We start from the raw sequence: 24,920 nt of genomic DNA, 5'->3' as shown, positions 1-24,920 counted from the left end.
GGCGCTTCTTCGTGAACGGGAAGTCGTGGTGATGGACTCGTGTCCGGTGAGAGGTCGAGATGGGGAAACGTGAGGTGAAGGGAGCTGAGCTCATTCATTATGTAAGCTATCTAAGCTCCTCCCTCGATACGTTACGCGTGAGCGGTGTTACGTGTTTGCTGACTCAGTATTTTCCGGGACCTGCTCCACTCTGATGCTTTTATAATATATACTACAGTCTAACCCCTGAAAAAACGTTCAAAGTGGTACTTGCGGAGCCTGAAAAACCAATGGTATCGCGACAATAAGTGGAGTAGAATACAACTAGATACATTGAAAGTGGAGACTTTTCTATATAAAATATAGGGATTAAGATGTACTAAACCAGGGGAACTTAGTATCCTGTCAAACCACCTTGTAGCTCCCTAACACGCTAAAGTCTCTAAGGTATCGTATTAGTACTCGAATCAAAAACAGAAACACTTCTTATATAAGAATGTGAAGTAGTGACTGAATCTTTTCGTATAGTAAATAGTAGTAGATCGATTTCGGATTGACGTCACGATATCCTGTAGTGGTGTTGTAAGATTTTTATGTTAGTGTAGGTACATTTTTCGAACCTTCTTCAACTTCCTAAAAGGGTAGTTGAAGAAGGTACACTTTGAACGTTTTTTCAGGGGTTATATGGTATTTTATTCTATATACTAGCAGGGGTCTAAAAAGAAGTGTTTTAGTGTAACGTGGTGGCGTGTCCTAGAAAGTGGGGTAGGCACTTACTAAGCATTACTATTCCTACGATTGGCGTGTACATAGAAGCCTCTTGTTCCTATTTTAGAAGTTGTTACAGTGCCCCCTGTGATTTGCCGTACATAATTCCCAGGACCATCTCCTTGCCATTTTCTCTTCTTCCCAGATAACTTGAAAAGCTGCTTGTGCTTGAGGGCTGGGAGAAGGGTGGCCCGGTCGAAATCGACGAGCATGACGCGGCGGCGCTCGTCGTTCCAGAGTTGGTTGGCGCCGTGCTCGTCGCCGTGGTCCACGCCCTCGGCCCAGACGACTTGCGAGGAGCGCCGCGCCTCCGCTGCCAGCTCTGCCGCGCCTGCGCCCGCCGTATTTGTCCGAGTGGCCGGATTTTCTAGAATCACAGAAGGACATACTCGGGAGACTACACACGACGGTTCCTGCGGACGAACGGGCCTTCAAAAGCCTGAACTTCCTCCAGGGACTTGGAGAACGGCTTGCCAGGAGGCGGATCGCCAACCAGGGCGATCTAGCGCACACCCAGCGCAACATCGTCGACCACCCTGTGTCTAATATCGTTCATGTCCTCCGCGGCAACACGGCGGCCACGCGCCGGTTTGACCTGGCCCACGGCGTTGTCTTCGACAACCACCAGACCCCCCACCCCCACCCCCTCGGGGGCCCGACAGGGAATCCGCCTGTCCATCCACCTACATATCAATTGAACCGTCCTTCATAATCTCGGACCAATCGATCATCCCTCGCTGCAGCGGAAAAGTCGCGCGACCCGAGCATATAATGAGAGCGTCGTGCTTCGCTTCAATTGCCTACCGAGTATTGCATTCTGTCATTCCTGCGCGACTATCTGCGCGGAGTCGAGGACGCTATCCCCTGGCGCCTCGGTCCTCGTCGCGTCTTCGCCGCCACATGTCCACCCCCTCCGCCCCACAGTCCGTCGTCAATGGGGCGCCGTCGGGTAAAACGTCAAACGTGACCCCGCGCGTCCGTTTCCATGCCATCGACGACGCGGAGGGAATTTGGAGGTACAGCGCCGGGGGCTACCTCCCTGTGGCCGTTGGTGACCGACTCGGCGATCGTTATCAAGTCGTCCATAAGCTTGGCCATGGCAGCTACTCGACGGTCTGGCTGGCCCGCGACGAGAGGCTCCAGAACCTTGTGTTGCTATCAAGGTCTGCACTGCAGATGCAAGCCCGCGCGAATCCGAGATCCTGTCCCTCTTGGGGAAGAGTCCGTTAGACGGCACCGCTAGCCACGTCGTCGCCGGCGGAAAGGAAATGATCCCATCGGTTCTCGACGAATTCCGCGTCACTGGCCCGCATGGCACGCACACATGCCTAGTCACTCCGCCTGCGAGATCAAGTGTGGCACAGACGCGCCTGAGCTCGTTCAACCGCCCATTTCGACTGGATGTGGCCCGCGCCATTGCCGCGCAGCTCATACTCGCTGTCTCATACATACACAGCAAAGGCATCGTCCACGGCGGTGAGTGACATAATGTCCAAAATTACTCAAGTACAGTTTATCTGACTTCACCGCCGGTCTAGATCTTCATTTGGGAAACGTGCTCCTCAAGATGCCCCTAGATTTTGCCCGCCTATCTGACGAAGAGCTGTACGAGGAGTGGGGGGGGCCGGAGCTCGAGCCTGTCACCACATTCAACGGTGCGCCGATTCCGCCTGGTGTGCCGTCACATGCTGTCCTTCCCATCAATCTCATTACCCGCTGCGATGAGCTACCCCTCGCGGATGCTCACATCGTAGTGACAGACTTCGGCGAGGCATTCTTCCCTGCGCGGGAATCAAAAACCGAGTGCAGTACACCGACGCACTGTCGCCCACCAGAGTGTCGGTTCGAGCCCTTAGAGCCGCGGTCGTTCCCGAGCGATATCTGGACCCTCGCTTGCTCAGTCTGGGGTATCATCGGTCAGCGATCGCTGTTCGAGATGATCATGAGCAGCGAGGATGATACGACCGTGCTGCAGGTCGACGCGCTTGGAAAGCCCCCAGATAACTGGTGGGAGCGGTGGGATGCACGACTGGATAACTTCACCGAGGACGGCCAGCCGAAGAACGATAGGCCGGATCCTATCAGCACGCTCGAAAGCGAGTTCAGAGCGCGATACAGAGGAGGCGTCGAGAGTCTGGAATGGAGATCATAGACACGGCAGAAGAAGAGGCATTCTTTGCTATGTTAAGGCCGATGCTGGCGTGGCGACCTGGTGATCGGTGCAGTATAAAGGACGTCGTCGAGTCAGAGTGGATGACGAAGTGGGCGATGCCTGACTATGATCGGATGCGCGGCTGACGGTCCAGGCTCCTATAATATTATGCATAACGAATCAGTCAGTGTATAATAGTGTTCTACCAGTCAAAAGCATCTCTCTTTCTGTAGATGTCAAGTTGCACCGGGCGTTGGCATGGCGGGTGGATATCCCCGTGAATCTAAGCCCAGCACAAGGAGGACATATTTTACCGCTGCGCCCTTTCATCGACTCACTTTGATGATGGGAGTATCAACCTGATATAAACCCCACGTCTTTCGCGTCGTCGACAGGATGGAAAATATTGTCCAGATTACTCGAGTACACATGATCTTGGCCTGGTTGTCACCATTGACTTCCCTGTTTGAGTCAAAAGAGGGAGGAGGGTTCTATGGAGGATCGAGACTGTCAGATCCTGAGCGGTCAGTGGCGTTGTCGAACACGGTGTCGGTGATGTCGGCGGTTTGGTGGCTGGCGGCTGTAGACGGCAGAGGCAAACGGGAAATCTGGCAAGCAAGATTAGTGGATTGAGGCCATCAGTTTCTCGGCTTCCTTGTTGGGCGACTGTGCGATAAGTGGCAGGTGGCTTCGTAGGCTTTAACTAGAGGGCTGTGCGGGTTTCTGGGCTCGTCCATTCGAGGCGCCGGTGGGCGAGAGCCTCGTGCGGTTATATAATTCTCTCAAGGCTCGGCAGGTCAGCTAAATCGTGGACAGTCGGTCCCCAAACTCGGCCGGATACTTCCAAGACCTCCAGCGGTCGAAATGACGTTCGGCCCTCCATTTGGTCCTCTACGCTAGGTCTCGGGGAGACTGTCAGCAGAACCAGTGGAAGGCCAGGACGCTCGAAGGGCATTGGTTGTCACAGGCGGGTTTTGGATATTCTATGCCCAAGTGAGCTGGGGCAGCGCAAGGGACGTGGAGACCATTCTCAAAGCCCGTCTTTTAGGGTTCTTTGCGCCGAGACAAGCAGAGTAATGGCCAGACCGTGATCCATATCGGGGAGGGGGCTGTGCGGCACGAGCTAGTTAAGATGCTCAAGGAGGGCGGAGCAGGGGCAAGCAGCAAACAGGCTCGAAATGGACCGCACAAGCACCGCCGGGACCTGTCTGTGAACCTGGCCGCCCGAACGTCAAAACGGCCGTCGGGAGTAAAGCAGTATGTATGTTCACCTGCAAATCAGGACAGCAACCCGGAGGAGCCTCGGCAACAGTCGCAAATCCCGCCCGCAGACAACGTGAGAGAGCCAAGGGCGGCAAGACGCGATGAGGGCTTCAGTGATGAGGTGTGGGAGCAGCTGCAGCAGGACGCAGCTGCCGAGACGCAGAGGGAGCTGGAGTAGCGCGGCAAGGTGCGCGAGATGAGGCGGTCGACAGACGAGGCGCTGAAGGCGAAGCTGGTCAAGGACCTCCTGGCGGAGGAAGACAGGCGCAGGAGGAAGCCGAGGCAAAGGAGAAGCTCAAGATGAGGGGCAAGTGCCCCGTGGGGTACCACTGGGTCCGGCAGCAGGGGGATATCGGTGCGCGAGAGGGTCTCACTGGGTTCTTGACGAGGACATTTCGAGCATAGAGGCGTGTAGTTGGTGAGTTGGCGACTGGCATCATGTGGCCCCCAGAGTTTCCGGGCTCGTCAACGCGTGACAGCTTTAGTCCTCGTGGTGTCGCATTGAATATAGGCCTATCTCAGGCGCTAGTAAGGAATACTATTTTGCCAGTAAAACGGTGGGGCCCGCCAAGCATGATAAGCTACCTAAGTACCAACCTATTTTGTATGTATACTTAAGTACCTAAACACATAGATACAGTCTCTCTTTTCACGTTCGAGTAGGCGTGGGTAATAAGGGCTTCGAAGTCCTGCTTATAAGAGGCATAAAACCTTAGAGGGTAGGCCGAAGCCGTAAGGTCCTAATTATTATTCTTTAGCTATTATATCGTGGAGTGAGTGTTATGCTTTAATTAACGATGCGGTGTACTACACTCTAACCCCTGAAAAAACGGTCAAAATGGTACTTGCGGAGCCTGAAAAACCAATAGTATCTAAGTGTAAACTGAAGCTGGCCCACTTTAAAGTCCGGCACTCTTGGTAGCCTGGCGTTTGTACTAGTATTACCGCCCGGGCCCCTATTACGGCTTTTTGCGGTGTTTTGCGGGCGACTGCCTCTTATAGTATATAGCTATACTACTTGTATTCCTGTATACTTTCGAATATATGGGTTATAGTCCGTTTTTAGGTATATATAGTAATAAAAACTATGCGTATCGCCTGTAGTTTAGACGTTTAGACTGTCCTGTTTTATATATCTGTTTTATATAGTTTTATAGTCCCCGTAGATTTTTTTCCACGCTGTATCTACGCTATAGTTCGTATCGCTTTAACGCCGTCTAAAGTTAAGATAGTTAGTTAATCCGACCGTGAGCCTAAGCGCTGCTATAGTTACGGTATCGTTAAACCGTTTTCCGAGTTCGGGTTTTATCCGCGGTTATATCGAAGGATTTACGCTACCTGTGTTACCTGTAGAGCTAACCGTTGAGCCGCCTATCCTGCACCTCCTATATGTTTTACGGCTCCTTTACCACCCGTTCTAACCGGCCACCCTCTACTATAGCCTGCCCCTACGCCTCCTTAATTACCCGTTCTAATAGGTAACCCTCCACTATAGCCTGCCCCTACGCCTCCTCCCCGAAGGGGTGGCCGTTATCGTGGCCGTGGCCGTAACTAGCTCTATAACGCTCTATACTTAATAGCAGGTTACTACTATTCTTCCTATAACCGTTACCTTATAACGGCTGCTTTTAGTACCCGTTATAATAGTGCCCCCTATAATATCTATAACGACTATAGTAATAGCAGAGCGCGTTATAGGGCGGCCGTTACTACTAGCTAGCGTAGAGCGCGCCCGTAACCCGACCGCTACGTAGAGCGTACTAGGCCGTTAGAGTAGTATTAGCCGGGTATTACGGTTAATTATTACGACCTTAGGTTAATACGGGTAGAGTATAAGTATTACGCTATACTCAATTAGATTAGGGAGAAGTTATAGGTTAGTTTTCTATCCCTGTTATTAACTATTAGCTAACCGATACTATTTTCTATTACTTAGGAATTATCGCCTATGAACCCGAAATTTAGCACCTATTATAACTAGGGCGACGTCGACGTTCCCGTTATCTCCTTATTACCCGACTTCTTCTAACGCCTACTATACACGGATACTACCTAAGCCGCGGATTATTGTAAAAGGATCCGTTAATATAATAATACCTTTACGTTTACTTTTATATAATATATAGAGACCTGTTGAGGTGCCGTTACCGGTGGCGTAATGGCTTTTTAGATCCACGGTACCCTTTACTATTATACGGGGCCGTTAAGTGCTGTAGGCCGACTCCCCGCCTTTACTTAGCTGTACTTTTACGATCCGTAGGCTGCCGCCGACTACCGCCTTATAAATACCTAAAGCCTTAACTCCACGCTGGACCGTTATATCCTGGGGGAGATTTCGGACTTCCTGCACGAGTATAACCCCTTTGTTAACCTATATAAAACGGCCCGCGAACGCTTTAACTCCCTCTGCGAATAGTGCCGTATAATACTCAACCCCTGTATAGAATTAGTTATTAAGTAGGGCGCCGATATATAACGCGAGAATCTGCCCGTTACAGACGAGGTTATAGCTATTATACCAGATGAGTAGGGTAAATATTACTATAGGGATATCATCGTTATAGAGAGACGGTTTAACGGTAGCGTTAGCGGCCTTAGGCAGATAGACTACGAGTATCCTGCCTACCTACCGTTATCTTACCCGCTTATATATCCGCGAGGCGGTTCCGGATATTACTAGTAGTTATAGTTACGGGATATTTATAACCGTTAGCGGCAGAATACTAAGGTGAAGTTCCGTTAGTTCTGCCGTTATATACTGCACCCGCGATACTAGTAGAGGTTTATACCCTTTACCTACGGCCGTCTTTTCTAGTAGTCTTTAGTAGACTTATAGGTATCCTACGATTAGAAGAAGCTTTTATAGATCTAGCACTACTAGAATAAGTTACGGGCTAACGTATATAACGGCTTACGGGATTAGGCGTATAAGGCTAACGGCGATACCCGTAGTATTAGCCGACGGATCGTCTTACCGTTAAATTACGTTAGCGGCTAGCGGTTTATCTTATAGTGCTATTAGGATTCTATAGTAATTATATAGGCTCTCGGCACTCCGACCTTTTTTATTACGTTTACGGCTAATCCTACCTAGCTAAAGATTATACGGGAGCTTTAGCTAGGTTAGACTACCGGTAACCGGCCCGATTTAGTCGGCCGGGTATTCGAGTTAAAGTCCCGCGACCTAGAATAATAGCTACGCGATAGTCTATTTAGTGAGTTTACGGGGATTATATAGACCGTGGAATACCAGAAGCGCGGTCTTCTATATCGTTATATTCTTCTTTTCCTTACGCCACGGGCGGCCGAGATATATAAAGACCCCGTAACTATCGATATGGTTATCTCTACGGAGCTACCGGACTATAAGTCGGATCCTACTAGCCGTCTTTTTAATATTATTAGTAAGAATATAATATATAGTCCTTACGGTGATAATAAGCCTTCTACGCCGTGTATATAGCCGTAGCCTAACGATAAGAACCGTATAAAGTGCTCTAAGCGGTTCCCTAAGCTATACTGCCTAAAAACGACTATACGGGAGGATAGTTATCCCGAATACAGGCGCCGTAGCTTTAGCCTGTATATTATAAAGAGAGGCCGCGTAGGAGAGGTCCCCCTTAATAACCGTTTTATTATTCCTTATAGCCTGTATCTTTACCTCCGCTACGGTGCCTATATTAATATTAAAATTTACGGATTTATTAAGGTGAGTTATTTTCTCCTGTATATCTGCCTCCGTTACGGCGTATATACTAATATTATCTTTTACGGATCTATTTAAGCGATTAAGTACATTTATAAATACGTTTATAAGGGTACCAACCGTATAACTACGCGTATATCGGGCGAAGAGGGCGAGGATAAGGTTAATATCTATCTCTAGAGTCGCTATATCGGTCCCGCGGAGGCCGTTATTTGGTTATTCGAGTTCCCCGTATACCGTAAGTATCCGCCCGTTATACGTTTTCCGGTTTACCTTAAGGGATAGTAGCCTATATACTTCGGCGATAACGTAACCGTAAGCTAGATTAAGCGTATATTATAGGAGCGGAAGACTTAGCAAATAGCCTTTTTCGACTATAACCGTGATAACGCTAATAGCCGCGAGTTATTCTGTTATTAGTTTCTTAGCCGTTATACGTGGAAACCGTAGTAGTTTACTTAGTAGTTAAGACAGCGTGGATTTTAAATCGGCCGTCTACGGTATATACCCCTAACGGCTAAAGAGGCGTATTATTTACGGTTACTCTTAGTCTCTGTTAGAGGGCCGATTTCCTTTACCGACCTTTGTACCGTGGAGGGGACTATCCATAATACCTACCGCGAGGCCTATATTACGGCCGGGCTTTTACACGATAACCGTTACTAGGTTACCTATTTTAAGGAGGCTATTATTTAGAAGACCGGGCGTGCGTTATAGGAGCTATTTATTATCACTTTAATTCACGGAGACGTTTCCGGTCTAGTATCGATTTAGGAGAGGTTTACGGAGTCTATATACGATAACCTGCTTTACACACTATAGCGCTAGTGCTTCCGATATCCTGCTAATCTAAAATGCCCATATATTAATTACGGTCTTTATCCTATATACTCTCGGCTCCTTAAGGTAAGTAGGACTATTACGGAGTCTAGGCTACCCGCGCCTTTATATAACTAGTGTTATATGACCGGTAATATATTATTTATTACAGAGACTTACGATCGCGATACTTAGGCTATGGTATACGAAGATATCTATTACCGGTTTAACTAAAGCTAGGCTACGGTATTTAGCTAGGTTATAGCTGCTATTAAATCTTGTAGCCGCGGCGCTTATTTCTTTTTATAGGGCCCCGGCGGTATAGGGAAGACGTTTATATACCGCGGTCTCTACGCGTATTTCCGGTCGCGCGGGTAGATTATACTCTATATAGCGTCCTTCAGTATCGCGGCCGTTCTTCTTAAGGGTGGCTATATAGCCTATTCGCGGTTTAAGATCCCCTTATAGGTTAATAACGCCTTAACCTATAGCGTGCTAAAGAATTCGGACCTTATAGCGGTACTGCGGGAGACAGTTCTTATTATCTAGGATAAGATTCCTATATAGTATAAGTTCTGTTTCGAGGCCGTTAATCGTATGTTACGGGATATACTAAGCTATAGCGATTACCTTTTCGGCGGTATTCTGGTTATCTTCGGGGGCGATTTTACTTAGATCCTGCCCGTTATTCGTAATAGTAGTCGGGCGTAGATTATACACGCCTGCTGCTAGAGGTCCTCTATATAGCCGTAACTTAGTATTCTTTACCTAACGGAGAATATACGGGTTACCTCTACTAATCCTAATAATTAGGCGTTTATTTAGTGGTTATAGGACCTCTCCTATAATACCGCTTTTTACGGGTTAATCGACCTTTTCCCTACTATCACGGTTATTTATAATATTATCCGTTTATACGGGCGTATTTACCCGATTACCTTATTAGAGTAGGCTGTGTTAGACTATATAGTCTTTATTAACCGTGTTATTCTAATAACACGTAATACTACTATTACGGAGATTAATAGGTAGATACTCGGGCGACTACGTGGTTAGTCGTGTATTTACCGGGCCGAGAATTCGGTGGCTAATCGGGTAAAAGATACTAACGGTCCTGCGTCGGAACTAGTACCGGAGTTTTTAATATAGTTAGAGTTCGCCTTTATCCCGCCCGCGCGGCTTAAGCTAAAGGTTAGCGCGCCCGTTATACTTATACGGAACCTTAGCCCATGGTAGGGACTATATAACGGTACGCGTATAGTTATTTTACGGATAGCGCGTAATACACTAGAGGTTAAGGTGCTATCCGGAATATACGCTGGCGAGATGGTGTTTATCCCCTGTATCTATTTAGATTCTAATAAGGAGGATTACCCGTATATTATCTGGCGCCGTTAATTCCCTTTACGGCTTTATTTTGCGATAACGACTAATAAGTTGTAAGGGTAATCGTTTAGTACGGTTAGCGTGGATTTCCGGTAACACCCTTTATACACGGTTAGTTTTACGTTACTGTATTAAGAGTTACGGATATTAGGAACCTGTTAGTATTATTATTAGCGTAGGAGGGTTAAGAGGTATAGGATAGTAGGCGTATATCTAATATCGTATACCTAAAGGTCTTAATTTAAATATTCTAATAGTCACTTTACGGGGGTACGATATTAATAGTTATAATTGTAGTCGTAGTATTCGTAGTTAGGATTCTTTATTATATAGTCTATAGTATAGACGGGAGGAAGTAAATTAACTATATCCGAGCTATAAACTCCTAAAAGTAAAAATAAAAAAATAACCGTAAATCCTTTATAAAGTACAAAAAAAAGACGAAAAAATAAAATATAAAAATAAGCCCTAGTAGTAAAAATCCGACCGTATAGCTTTAACGCTTTACGGCCGGGATATTATTCTCAAGGGCCGAGATAATATTCTTATAGAACTATATCATATCTTTTTTCTACGCCGTCGTTATACCCGTAAGGAGGAGGACGCCTAGGACTTTAATATTACTGAAAGTAACGGGCGCGGGCGTAGGCGTAGTAGAGGAGGCGGTAAAGGGGGAGGCGGAGGGAGTATACGTTACGGGCGGTGCTATAGTATTAACGGGGGGCGGCGCGGGTATTACGGTTATTCTAGACAGGCTAGCTATAGTGGCGGGAGGGGGGGGAGGAGGGGGCGTGGTAGTTATAGTCTTCTTAGCCTTCTTCGATAAAGGCGTAGGAGTTCCTATAGTATTATAAATTAATTAGTTAGTATAGAAGAATAAACGTTATAGCTATTTTCGGCTTACCTATAGACGCGGCACGCTTCTTCCCTTTAGAAGAGGCGGGAGTAGCGGGAGGGGGGCCGACGGGAGTAATAGGCGCGGGACTACTATTAGCGGTGGCGGGCGGGCGGAGGGAATACTTACTGCCCTCGGAATTAAAGTGGTAGTTATTATAGCTGCCGCTAGCGATACTCGGGACCGTAAAATAACGCGTAAACGGTCCGTCTTTATTACTATAGTGTTTATAGTCTTTCTATATACTACCTACTAGAGTTATTATAACCGCCTCGCGGTTAGCCGGGCGGTTAAGGTTAAGATTTTTATCTTCTTATAGCGTAAGGTCACGCATAACCTATTAATAGCCGTTAGTATATCGTGTAAGTTAGTAGTTAATTAGTAGTTTATAATATACCTTAAGGCCGCGTATAGTTATTAGCGCCTTAGTGTCTTTATAGCCAGTATTATAAATAAGGTTAATAACCTCGTTACGGGTAACCGTATAACCTTCCTTCGTAGGTATTATCTTCTAGACGCGCGAGCTGTTAGGGGAGGGGGCGGGCGGATTATAGGCGGGCGAGGTTATTAACGGGGGGATGGGCGAGGTTACAGGCGGGGGAGCGGGAGATATAGAGCGATCGCGATAAAGGAAAAAAAATTCGTTTAGCTTAGACGTATAGCCCCTAAGTAGGCGGGGGGATTCTTCGGGCGTGGGCGACCGGGATTCCTACGAGGGGATAGGGGAGTCGGAGAGGGCGGGAGGTATACTACGAATTACGGTTAGTATCGTCGCTTTTTATAGGGTTAACGCGTATATTTATACCCGTAACTTACTTAGCGGCGAAGCTTTAAGTACCGGAAGCGGAAGAGAGGGAGGGAATTAAAGGAATTAAAAAAAAAAGGTTACTTAGCGGCGATATAAGGGATAATAACGGTCGATTAATTAACGGCTTTATTTCTGTAAATAGAACGTTTAATATAATAAAGGGAAAACTGTTTTATCGCGATACTAAAAAATCGTAATAAAAAAAGTCGTTATAGTGTAGAAAACAGTAAATAGCAGTAAAATAACAGGAGGCAGGCGTTTTACGGTTATGTTCGGTTATTTTTTGGTTATTTGATTATAGCGGGGCAGGTCATATAATAAGCCCCCCCCCTTGCTAAGGGGGGGGGGGGCCTCCCGCAGGGACGAGCTTTACGGCGTTGCCCGTAGGGCAACCTGCTAAGCTCGTCACGATAATAATTACGACTAGATATATTAAGAGCATATATTTTATATATAAAACACAGGGGTTTAGATATACTAAGCTATACTATATTAGACCGCCATATTACTCCCTAGCAGATCAAAGTGTATATCTAGTAGCTTAATAGAAAATACCTTCTACGTAGTATATATAAAGTAGTAACTAAATTCTTTCCTATATATAAGAGCTATAAATTCATTCCAGATTAACTTAGAGATACTTTACAATTATATTAATTTTTTTATATCGTAGGTGCTAGTAGTGTAGGTACATTCCTCGAGCCTTCTTTAACTTCCTGAAAGGGTAGTTGACGAATGTACACTTTGAACGTTTATTCAGGGGTTATATGGTAGTACCTGGTAGACTAATTAAAGAGGCTGTATCTGTGTGTTTAGGTACTCGAAGTAATATACAAAGTAGGTGAGTACTTAGGTAGCTTATCATGCTTGGCGGGCCCCACCGTTTTACTAGCAAAATAGTCATCTGTACTGGCTCCCTAGTAGGGCCCTACATTTTTGACGTGCGACAACATATCCCTGCACCCCGCACTTTTTCTCTGCAGATGCACCGCAGCCGCTGGTGCCGTTTTTGAGCCATTGTAACCCAACGACAACCGTGAAGACTTCGTCAACAATCGACTAGGTCCAGACCTCTCGGCAGCCTTGCCAGTAGCAGCGGCAGCAGTCGTGCTTCTGCTTGTGATGCTGAGGTGGTTCCACCGCCGTTACGGCACGCGTTAACTGGTGAATAAAGCTATTTGCATGGCGAAACTGTGGGGGATCGGACGCTTTTTGGGAATAACTTGCGACTGGACTCGGTTGCTTGCGCCTTGCCATGCTGACAGTAATCAAGCTCAAACTCGTCCCACTATTGGCGGCTCCTCCTGTTGCCCCGAGAGCCGCCGTAGAGTGAGACCAGGCACAGTGAGACATTGTTGAGCAGGATAGTAAATCACCCCGGTTGTTTTCTCCCCCGACGATGGAGCTTCCACTCCAGACGCGGATAGAACCGCTTGTCCGTGCGGCTCGCTGGAATGTCCGTCTCATGGACTGACCGCCACTGGACAGACGGCCGATCATCCAGGGGGGCAACACCAGGCAGAGAGGCACCGAACTGCCGAATTGCGGGGTGCATAACCTAGCTTCGAGTACCTGCGCATCAGAGCGCTGGGGTGTTTCAATCTGTCATCCAAAGGAGTCATGTGCATCGGGCTCGGTGTCACGGGCAGAGGGCGCTCCAAGTCCAGTTGAGATACCTCGGCACTTGGTGCTGTGGGATATTGAGTCCCCCTGAAAAGCCCTTGCTAGTACCATGGCATGTCTTGCATCGCGCCATCAAGCCCGCCCTCTCGCCTGGATGACTTGTAAGCCCTCCGCAAGTATCGCCGCATACAGCTAGATCCCGCAGGTCCGTACAGCAGGCCCGCCAACAACGCTCCTGCACCCCGGCGGTAGAGGATTGCATACCAAGGTCAAGCTCGCAGTACCGACACACTCGAGTCGGCCTGATGAAAATATGGCAGATAGTACGGCAGGTAGACATTCTATCCCAAACGTCCCGTTCATGTTCTGAAATGGACAGACCAGAGCCGGTCCAAATCAGGAAATCAAGCTGGACTGACTTGTGATGGAGACGAGAGAGGCCGGCCTAGACACCTCCGATGGCCCTCGCGGACAAAAGTTTATAAAGACCTGGACGGAAGTGCCTTGACAACAAACCTGGACCTCCTCTACCCAAGCCCATCGCCAACGGCCCTTGACTTCAATCTATCTATTTTTCCCTTGCAGGCAGCGCCTCAAAAGCTTCACCCGCTACCTCCCACCTACTGCTCACAATGAAGTTCTTCTCCGCCGTCACCCTCCTGGCCGGCCTTGCCGCTGCCCTGCCCACCGCCGTCGACGTCGCCGAGGACTCGTCTCTTGAGACCCGCCAGCTCTTCGGTTCGACCAGTAGGGACCTTGAGAACGGCAACTCCCGCAACTGCCCCCCTATCATCTTTATCTTTGCCCGCGGCTCCACCGAGTCCGGCAACCTGGTAAGAGAGCGCGGCCAGCACTACCAAGACACAAGACAACGCTTACATTTAGATAACAGGGCACTCTCGGCGGCCCCGTCGGCGATGGCCTCCAGTCCACCTTTGGCCGCAGTAATGTCTGGGTCCAGGGCGTCGGCGGCCGCTACTCGGCCTCCCTGGGAGATAACGCCCTCCCTCGGGGCACCAGCCGTGCCGCTATTACCGAGATGGTCGGCCTCTTCAACATGGCCAACAGCAAGTGCCCCAACGCTAAGATCGTTTCCGGAGGCTATAGGTTCGCTTTCTCCGTCGTCCCTACACTATTCCAAGCAGCATATGTTCTGACTGCTTGCAGCCAAGGCGCTGCCCTGACCGCGGCCGCCATCGAGGACGTTAGCTCCGCTATCCGCAACAACATTGTCGGCGTCGTTCTGTTTGGCTACACCAAGGTAAGCTACGAGACCCCGGCCTCTCCGAGATATACCCCTACTAACGAGCTCCCTTCCAGAACCTGCAGAATAGGGGCGGCATCCCCAGCTACCCCTCCAGCAACCTCAAGGTCTACTGCAACACCGGCGACCTCGTCTGCACCGGCAGCCTCGTCGTGACCGCCGCCCACCTGACGTACGGCAGCGACGCCCGCCGCGACGCTCCCCGTTTCCTTGCCGCCAGGATCAACGCCTCGTGAGCGAGTTTATCACGCCAAGACAAGAAGCAAGGGACAAAACTTGGCGCAGCCGTTGCCGGGGGCCCCGGGATAGGCTAGGCGGCCTTCACCTCCCCCCCGCTTCCCCGGGACGGGCGGGATCATAGTTCTCTTCTGTGGCAATACTTGTATCTGCACGTCGACCGGCAACCATAGGCGCCTGTATGGCTGTTAGGAGATATTACGAGGCTTAGCATGCAATTCGAATCATTCGAATGTGTTGAATCTTGACGGAAGGTGCTTGGTGACATGAGCGAATAAATGCTGGTTGGTGGGCTGTCTCGAGGGCAACTCCGGTCTGCGGGTCGAGGAGGCCCCGGCCACGTGAATAATCAGCTTTCGTCGTCGCGTTATTATTATCTTAGCAATCCGGCCCGTTATATAAGGCCCCGTTCGCGAAAGCTTATAAGATAGGAAATCCTCCTATCGTGGCGGAAAAATACATAACTCATAACCCACTAATAGTATAAGGACCCCTTTTATAGAATATTTTTAGTATAACTGTATTTTTTATATATCCCTCTATTATCCCCCTATTATCCAGGTACCACGCTAAGCAGGGGGCCACGTGTTAAATAGGTAGTCGCAAAGAGTGAAAAGGTAGGGTTAAGTAAGGAACTAGGTATGATCACGATAGGATTATAATAGGGGAAGTGTAGGGGTAGCTAAAGAGTTACATTAATCGCTGGCCTCCCTCTTTAAAGGGGAGGCTCCCTCGCTCCTTAAGGCTACGCTCTACTCCTCGAGGACTACTTATTTACTTCCTTAAGGGCTGCCTTATTTACTTTAAGGGACTATCCTATTTACTATATAATAACTTACTTTATTTATGCCTTAAGAGGTCTTAGACTAGGTATACCTGGATCCCTATAGGTTTATACTAGGGGCCTATTATAACCACTACTATAGGCACCTGATATAGCGACCTCCCCCGGATACTCCTATCCTTAGGAGCGCCTTGATCCGTGCCGGCCTCTCGGCTCCTCCGAAAACCTAGTCCCCGAGTCCGTCCCCTAAGTTCCCCGACGCCCTAAACTAGAGCCCTCCACGATAGGACCCCGACGGGTTCCCGCCTAGTTCCTACGCGGGGCCTTTTTAGCCGTGGCCCTAACCCGGGTACGTGCCCTTTTCCGTTATTTCGCTAACCTATCCACTAAAACCAATATCCTAGCCGGAACCCTAATAGGTTCTAGGGTGGTTCCCTTCCGGGTCCTCGGATCCGTCCCCTTTATCTTCCTAGGTTATTCCTTTAATCTATCCGATAAAGACTCCTAAGCTAGTATTATATAGGGCACTAACGGTACTCCTTCCGTGTATTTAGTAGCTTCCTTCTTTATACTAAAAATAGGTGCCTATATAACTGCTACTAGGGGGATATCTTGTAATCCTACCGTTATTCCCTCTTCCTATTCTTCTTTTTCCTCTTCTATACTTAATTTTCCGATTATACTACGCCTAATAAGTCTACCTAATCTAAGGTATCTTATATTAACGGTTTACAGTTTTTCTTAATTAATTAATTAATTAACCACTATCTTATAAGTGCTTCTACACGTTTTTTAGTCTATAATACTAGCTAACTATATATTTAGTACAGTCACTATACCTTCCCAGGAAGATAATAATAATAATAAACGCGCCGCTACTCCCGCGAGTATAACGCGGTCCTCTAAGAGGATTAAGATCGTGGTTACGGCGTTAACCTTATAGTCTGTTAGGTAGTCTGCCCCGCCGTCGGCTATATAGCCTGCCTTATCGTAGGTTATCGCTCCGGTAGCGCTAAAGCCTCCTATTTCTACTACGGCTATATTATTATCGACTACTATACTATTAGTCGCTCCATGCTAAAGAGTAATGGATATCGGTATAGGCGGGGATCTAAGGGCCCCCTATATACGTTATACGGGTAAGTTAGTAACGATTAACTTTAAGGAAAAGGCGTATACTATTAAGGCCGAGATATACCGTCACGCCGATAATGGTTAGCGTATAAATAAGTGCCACTACTACTCTAAGCATAATAGCCTTAAATACCGCGTAGTAAGTTATATATCTTTATTATTATCCCTATACTTCCTCCTATTATAGACTACTCCGTGGGCCTGTTTCTAATATAATAATAGCTCCCTATTACCGGTAAGAACGCTACTAAGCAGCTATAAAAGGTTTTAGTTATCGCTATCGAGAAGGGTAGTCTAAATAAGAGTCGTCGTGTAAGTATTACTAACTATATCCCCTTATTAACTCTATATAGTACCCTTACTAATCCTTTATATTATTAGGCTATAGTAGTTCGATGCTAGGTTATCCTTAAAGAGGCTTTAGGTTAAGCGACGCTAAAGGTTAACCGGTTATCTGCCGAGGAAGCTATAGCTACTCGGCGTTAAGCTAAGGAAGTTACTAACGCCCGCTAGAAAACGGCGGAAGATATCTATAAAAGGCTTGATAGTATAGAGTCGATTCTTAAGTAATTTATCGGGCTATAGCAGCAGCGTCTAGCCGTTAAGCAGAAACGCCTTAATATTAAATAATAACGCCTTATATTACACGAGCGCGACCTCACGGCCTAGGAGCGGACGGCTACTGCTTTTGGGTAGATAGCCGCTCTTAACCTAGCCTAGGCTTAGAGAGACCTGCCTATACTCTTAGGGTCTGCCTTAGCCCCCGCGGGGGTTATCTTTACAGGTAACGATATATTTAGCGATAGTGGTGGCACTACGTAACCTTAAGGCTCGCCATCGGGGGGCACGATACCGTAAGGTCCGTAGGGCCCGCCGGACCCTTACGAAGTGCCCGACGATAATGATATAGTGCCGACCTCGTTAGTAAAGAAGGGGAAAAAGGCTTTAACGCCCTTAACTCCTTTATTAGGGAAGAAGAAGAAGAAGCAGTAGAAGGCGAAGACGCCTCTATCTCTTCGGCCTTCGATACTATCCGCGGGTAGTAGGTAAAAGGGGGTAACGGCTATTACCGCGGGGTAGAGCCAGGTATATATAGAGGATAATAACGGCGAGGTGGCTAGGCGGGAGCCTACCCCTCTAGACGATGAATTAGTGGGGTTTAAGGACGCCCTAAAGGGGCCGTGATAGTATATACAGAGGAACGGTTATTTTTTTTCCAGGTTTTTTACTAGCCTTCGGGTTAGGTTTTTCCTTGTTTTTTTAACTAGCTTTAGGGTATTCCTATCGCAACTCTAACAGTCCTAACTATAATCTAGCGTAATATATCGTCTTAATTATAATATTCGTAAAGGGGAGGGATAAGGTGTAAGAAGTAGAAATTATACCCCGGTAAGTATATTCGTGGATCCCGATTAATATAGGTAGATATATAGATAAGGGCGTAAGGGGCTATTAGCGTATAATAAAGAAAAACAGAGATTAAGAGCAGAACACTTAAAAAGGAAGAAAATAGTAACCGAGGCGATAACGCCTATATAGTTCCCGTCTAGGTTAAGAAGGGGTCCCTGCCTAAGAATTTATCTCCACGGCCTATCAAAGGGTTTTTCTAGGTTAATATAGCCGATATATAGTGATATATAAACCTATTTAGTCCCTAGTAAGTCTCGTTATCCGTAAGGAGGGGGAAAAGATAAAAAAACGTCCTTATATCGTGTCTATAAGGTCTCTTATAGGGATAGGGTATAAACCCGTTTAGTTCCTAGTAGGAATATTATAGGAACCTATATAGTCCCCTATTAGCCTCGCTTTAAAGTAGGCGTCGACGAGTTTATCGGAGACGTTCCGTTTTAGCTCCTACGTATTCTCCTTATTGCTATACCCTGCTTATTTAATAAGGTATTAACGTCGCTAGTCCTATAAGTCGTATCGCGTACCTTTATTATAAGTATTAATAATAAGCATCGTTAAGCCGAAAGTGCCCCTAAGGTGCCGCATTATCGATAAAATCAATTCTAACATCGGATTCGGACTCTACGCCCTTAAAAGCACCGGAGACCGATATCGCAGTAAGACCGCAGAGGGCGCGGTGAGTTATATACTATAGGGCGGCCCGTAGGGCTAACCGAACACGATACCGGTATACCACTATAGAGCGCCCAGAATACGACGACTAGAACTAACCCGGGGCGCGTGGCCCCGGGAGAGCCCTAAAAATCCTAGGCACCGAGCGGGCGCACCGAAGGCGTACTATATAAACTACGTACCTAATTTTCCAGACTACTAGCTAATAGGGTAAGCGCCGATAAGGCGCTAAAGCTAGTATAGAAGATCCTATAAACGTAATACTATAAGACTATTATAGGGAAGCCGCTACGCTAATAACCCGGTAGCGATATACCCCCCCTTACGACTAAAGGGCTTACTGACACGATCTAATAAGCGATTAAGGGTATACTAACGGAACTACTCGGAGTAGTAGGACCTAAGACCTACGCCTAAGTAGTAGGGAGTACGCCCGCGTAACGCTAAAGTATTAAGATAGCACCGGTAAAGGTTATACCTGCCTAACACGCCTAAGAGCTAATAGTCTAATACGGAGACGCTAAAACCGACCTTAAAAGCCGAACCCTATAAAAGATTATTAAGGCGGTTAATTAAGTTACCCGCTACGTAGATATAATAGCCACGCGATAACTCCTAAACGGTAACGTGATTCTCACGTTTAAGTATAGGAACGAATAATAGATAGCGAACGCGAATAACTAGGTTAAAGACGTATTCGGTATAGGAGCCACGATACACGAGAAAACGTACTAAGTTATAGTAAAAGGAATACTAACGGCGTAGCTACTAACTTACGACCCCGACGCGGCGCTATTAGAACTTCGGCTATAGAATAACGTGGCGATTACCCGGATTAAGGCCAGGAAACCTAGGAATAACGTAGCGCGGACGGCGCTACTAACTATTAAGGTCGCCCGCCCCGAGGACGCGGAGTGACTAATAAAGGAGGGAGTCTTCTTTAATTACGGACACTATAATAGCGAACCCTATAACCCTAAGATCTCCCTATAATAGTGCTTTAAGTGCCTCGACTTCGGATATAAAGCAGGTTAGTGCTAGGCGATAGAAGTGCTATACGGGCACTACGGCGGCGTAGAGTCGGTATACCGAGGGGGCTTCGCGGCGTGCGAGGCTAAGATAAACCCGAAGAAAAGGCGCTACGCCGCTTATAAAGGGTCGTACATGGTATTCGACGATAAATATCTAAGTAAAGTAAAGGAAAGGGCGCGGACTAAAGAGGTATACACTAATAGGGTAAGGGGGTAAGGGGATTCGACCTTAGCTAACTCGAGAAATATAGGGCGGAGAGGGAGCGTAGCGTTTTTATAGTATCGCTAAACACGATAATAGTCCCCGAACCGCCTAAGAAAACGAGAAAATAGAAGGGACGCCCCTTAGAGTCGCGGAATATCCTCCTTAGATCGCGTACCGCCCTCTTTACGCCCACGCAGGATAATAATATTATAAGGTTCCTCGCCTCTAATAATACCTTCTAACCCCTATAAAGCCTTACCCTCTACTCCCGGGCTATACCTAAGGCGTAACTATAAAGCGAAGCGAGTATAGCGTAACCGCTTAAGATAAATCATTAGAATCGCTTAGTAGAATATAGGGGGATAGCGGGATAGAGTATAGTAAGCACTCTATAACTATAGCAGGTATAATATAATAGCGGTAACAGAGCCCGGGTTAAATAAAAGGAAGAACCCGATTTACCTAAAGGGATATAATTATAGGATAGTATAGGGGAGTAAGCGCGCCCTACTCTATATATATAAGTGGTATAAGGCCGCTATGTTTATATAGCATACGGGTAAGGATTAGGCCTAGGCTATAATTAGAGTCGGGATATAATAGCAGGAAACGAATATATAGGTAGTATACTCACTATACTATAAAGGAGGAGAGTAGGAGACCCCAATATATAAACTCGCGGCGGAACCGGAGCGGTAGCGTACCGTCCTAGTAAGAGACTTTAACCTAAAGAATCCTTTTAGAATAGATATAATAAATATAAAAGATAATTGGAAAACTTTATTACACTCGTGCACCGATAGTAACTTAACCTTATAACCCCAAAAGGATATATTACTAGGACCTCGGCCGATACTAATCGATAGTATAGTATGCTAAACCTTACCTAAGTCTTAGCGGACCTTATATACGTATACTAAGGGGATAATCTAGACCTAATAGGCTTAGACTCTATAGCCTAGGTAATTAATATTAATATAGCGTAACCGCGCTAGCGTATCACTAGTAAAGGATAGAGGTAAAGGAAGTTAGACTAGGAAGCGGCCTAGAAAGAGGCCTAGAGGCTAGACTATAAAGAAATACACCTTACCCCGGAAGTAATCGACTAGGTAGTAAACTAGATACTATAGGACCTTATTAGTATCGCGGACGCTACGGCACCACGCCGCGAGCTAGCCGCCTTCCGCGATAGGCCGCTATAGTAAACGTAGAAGATAGTAAAAACGAATAAGGAGGTAATAAGGCTAACACGGCGCTATTACGGGCGGAGGTCGCGCGGTAGGTAGAATAAACTTAAGGAGGCAGAAAAATATCACGATATTCTAATTAGAATAAAAAAGCGGAAAAGCTAGCGCGGCGCCGTCGATACGATAGTAGTAGACTAAAAAAGCCTTTAGGCACTATAACGCTAGGCCCGGACAGTAAGCCATTTACCCCTAGACCTCCTATCTATCCTGCCCCTATAGCGTAGCGCGGACGGACCGGTTATAATAATATATAATAGGAAAGCGATAATCCTCGTAAAGAAGTTTTTCCCCCTACTATACCCTATAGAAAGCGGGCGTATCGGCGGCGTGCTAAGGACGGCAGTAATACTACTCACGTAAGAGGTTATAGAAAAGGAGGTTTAGTAGGCTATATAATAAATAATAAAATAAAAGATACCCGGGGAGGACGGCTTACCGAACGGATTCCTACTCGCCTATAGCTAACCACTCTATAGGCGACTAGCATAACTCTTCTCCGTAAGCCTTAAGGCTATATATTTCCCGTAATAATACCGTACTATAGAAATAGTAGTACTTAAAAAACCAGGTAAACCGAAAGAAGCTTATACAATAGCCTCGGGGTAGCGACCGATATTACTCCTTAGCGTAATAGGGAAGGTCCTTAAGAAGATAATAGTAGGGAGAATTACGATTATAGCGGAGGAGTACCGACTCCTCCCCGCCGGATAAATAGGTAATCGTAGACACCGCGATACGATAGTAGCGGTTAAGGCTATTATAGAGGGGGTATACGCCGCGTAAGAGCGCGGCGGGGCTATAGCGTAATTAAAGCTTAATATCTAAGGCGCCTTCGATATAATACTATACTAAAAACTCCTCGAAGTCCTCGCCTAGTACGGCTTCCCGGGCTAGGTTATAAAATAGACCTACTTATACCTTCTAGCGCGCACGGCGCGCCTACGCTTTAATAGCGACACGGCGTACTAGGTAGAAATCAGGCGGGAGTTCCCTAAAGATCCCCCCTCTCCCCGATCCTCTTTATACTATTTATTAGGACGCTTTACTAGGAATTAATCCGGATACCGCGGGTCGTGGTAGTCGGCTTCATCGATAACACGAATATCGTAGCCTTTAGACGTAATAAGGCCGTACTATAAGCGTACATTAAACGGGTATAATAAGTCTACTAAAGCTAGTCACGGAGGAGCGGACTACGATTTAAGCCACGGAAGTATAAGCTCCTTTACTTTATAAGAAAATAAAAACCGCCACCACTCCTACTACGCCTTAAGGGCGTACTGGCGCCGTAAGTTAAAGAAATAGAGGTCGTAGGGATTATCCTCGACTAAAAGCTTATATTCCATCCCTATATCAGGAAACTTAAAGCTAAACTCCTTACCCAGAAATACGCCTTTACACGCCTTATAGCGTTAGTATAGGGCTACCGTATCAGGGACACGCGTAAACTATACTAAATAGTAGTCCGGAGCGCTATACTATACACGGCCCCGGCCTTCTATATAATAACGAGAAAAGGGGAGAAGCCGAGCGGAGTTCTTAAAGGACTAGCTAATAAGCAGGCGTAATACCTACGTATCGTTACCGGTGCGTATCGGGCCACCACTATAAAGGTAGTTAAGATAAAGGCGGGGGTCCCCCCCTTAACTTATACTATAACGCCCTAACTGTATAAGCGGTACTACGTATAAAGAATACCTAGATAAAGTAAGCGATACTTTAGGTACGATAAATAGCCGAAACGGCTATATAGCGTAGAAGACGCGGGGGAGGGGTTAGGCCCTACCTAAGGTCCTAAGGGGCATAAAAGTAGGAGGTTAAGTCCTAACTCCTCAGGAGGGAATTAGCCTAACGCCTTTAAGAGGAATAAGCGTACCGGTAGAAATATACCTTACTACGCTAATATAGTAGCGTGGCCGTAGCGTGGATACCCTAATTCGACTATATAGCGCTTAGGAAGTATAAAGGCCTTATAAAACCATAAAGCTCTATTCTTACCTAGATTTAAACGGAGAAAATAAGCCTTCGCCACTTCCTTTTTATAAGAGACGTGCCGGAAGCGGCGATACCGCGTTACCGGTATACCGACGGAGGGCCGGAGACAGCGGAATATATCGCGTTATAATACTAAGATATATTAGGGGAGATATAAGAGCGCCTCGCGGCCGATACAGGCGCGCGCCTACTAGTAAAACAGGACTAGCTCCTAGTGCTCCGGAGTAAAAAGACCGCGGGGAAGGTCGCGAAATAATTCCTATAAACCGGGCGCCTCCTAGACTTCCGACTAGTATAATAACTAAACACGGAGGCGTAGTAGAGCCCCCGTAGCGCTAAAACCTCGGGTATAAACACGGGGAGGCGAAGACGACTACGAAGGGAGGTAAAGACGACTACGAAGGGAGGTAAAGACGACTACGAAGGGAGGTAAAGACGACTACGAAGGGAGGTAAAGACGACTACGAAGGGAATAAGTAAAGGGAGAGTAAAATGTTTATTAATAGCCGCTATATAACCGCGTTACGGGCGCGCTACATTTACTCCTTATCTATATACTTATCGGACTTGTCGTTATTATCGTTAGAGCTAATCACTCTACTATCTACCAGGATAACCTCGTCCTTACCTTTACTTTTATCCTTAGTAGCTAAGGCCGTAGGATCCCCTAATAAAGGAATAGGGATACCCTATAATACGCGTTAATAGCGGGGTCGGCGCGGGGTTAGCGCGAGGTAACTTATAAGGTAAATAAGGATAAGCTCTAATATCTTACCGTTATAAGCGTAGCTACTACTATAGCTCTACGGAGGCGCGGCGGCGGGGGCGGCGATTATACTAACACTACTAGCCCGGCGGAGGGCGGCGCAGTACGCCTAAAAGGCGCGAGTCTAACGGGTAACCGCCTATTAATACTTCCAGATATTCTACGACAGGATTAATAATAAGGATGTAGCGTATACGGTATAATAGAGAAAGGGAAAAACCCATAAAAGAAGTCGGGGCGGCGCTGGCGGTGGCGGCGGCGGCGATAAGGGCGGTAGCGGCGTTATTATAGGGGGGGGGGACCTAACAGGAGGATTAAAGGAGTAAAGGCGTAGCGAGGGCGTAGCAGGGATAAACCGGGGTATAATAGCTACTACTACGATTACTATTAATATATTTAATATAATAGGCGCCGGCTCCTAAATCGGGTTAGTAAATACGGTATAAAGCGGGGGCGCTACGAGGGCGTAGCGGGGACGCGACGGGACTATATACTAAGGGGGTTCTAATAGGGTACGGCCTAGTAGTCTCGTGCTAAGGATATAACGTATAAGGTGCAGGGCGATAAGCGGATAGTAGGGGTAGCGGCGGACTATACCGGGTTAGAATACGAAATAGGGGTGTAGAGCGGGCGCGATAATAATAAAGTAGGGAACTTATAATAGAAGGCTAGGGGGTAGCCGGCCCTTTACCCTTATAGGCATCGGTACCGGCTCCCCCTTTAGTAATAGAGGTCTTATTACTAGGTATTTAGAGGGGTAGGAGAGTTAGACCGAG

General features: G+C 47.0%; 5 protein-coding genes across 5 annotated transcripts; 3 read left to right on the top strand and 2 right to left on the bottom strand.

Moving 5' to 3' along the window:
* Positions 1-683: 683 nt before the first annotated feature.
* SODALDRAFT_320152 (hypothetical protein) lies at positions 684-1,272 on the bottom strand (the record flags this gene model as incomplete). The annotated part of the gene is made up of 4 exons (XM_028609508.1): positions 684-694; positions 757-805; positions 849-1,078; positions 1,137-1,272. The coding sequence occupies 4 exons, from the start codon at positions 1,270-1,272 to the stop codon at positions 684-686; spliced, it is 426 nt and encodes a 141-aa protein (XP_028471573.1).
* Positions 1,273-1,647: 375 nt separating this feature from the next.
* Positions 1,648-2,899, top strand: SODALDRAFT_320151 (kinase-like protein; the record flags this gene model as incomplete). The annotated part of the gene is made up of 3 exons (XM_028609507.1): positions 1,648-1,860; positions 1,911-2,223; positions 2,286-2,899. The coding sequence occupies 3 exons, from the start codon at positions 1,648-1,650 to the stop codon at positions 2,897-2,899; spliced, it is 1,140 nt and encodes a 379-aa protein (XP_028471572.1).
* A 1,132-nt stretch (positions 2,900-4,031) lies between these two features.
* SODALDRAFT_320150 (hypothetical protein) lies at positions 4,032-4,825 on the top strand (the record flags this gene model as incomplete). Its single annotated transcript, XM_028609506.1, has 5 exons — positions 4,032-4,156; positions 4,187-4,336; positions 4,375-4,517; positions 4,713-4,766; positions 4,803-4,825. 5 exons carry the CDS (start codon positions 4,032-4,034, stop codon positions 4,823-4,825), a joined length of 495 nt encoding a protein of 164 aa, XP_028471571.1.
* A 7,908-nt stretch (positions 4,826-12,733) lies between these two features.
* Positions 12,734-13,074, bottom strand: SODALDRAFT_47086 (hypothetical protein). Its single transcript, XM_028615398.1, has one exon. It carries the CDS (start codon positions 13,031-13,033, stop codon positions 12,836-12,838), a length of 198 nt encoding a protein of 65 aa, XP_028471570.1. The 5' UTR covers positions 13,034-13,074; the 3' UTR covers positions 12,734-12,835.
* A 723-nt stretch (positions 13,075-13,797) lies between these two features.
* On the top strand, positions 13,798-15,367 carry SODALDRAFT_348402 (fusarium Solani cutinase mutant with Thr 38 replaced By Phe). Its single transcript, XM_028613365.1, has 4 exons — positions 13,798-14,232; positions 14,292-14,506; positions 14,567-14,660; positions 14,720-15,367. The coding sequence occupies exons 1-4, from the start codon at positions 14,032-14,034 to the stop codon at positions 14,897-14,899; spliced, it is 690 nt and encodes a 229-aa protein (XP_028471569.1). The 5' UTR covers positions 13,798-14,031; the 3' UTR covers positions 14,900-15,367.
* Positions 15,368-24,920: the final 9,553 nt, after the last annotated feature.

The sequence above is a fragment of the Sodiomyces alkalinus genome (assembly GCF_003711515.1).
Source record: "Sodiomyces alkalinus F11 unplaced genomic scaffold SODALscaffold_1, whole genome shotgun sequence".
Classification (NCBI taxonomy): Eukaryota; Fungi; Ascomycota; class Sordariomycetes; order Glomerellales; family Plectosphaerellaceae; genus Sodiomyces; species Sodiomyces alkalinus.
Note: the sequence above shows the minus strand (reverse complement) of the source record. Positions and strands in the feature narration are given on the sequence as shown.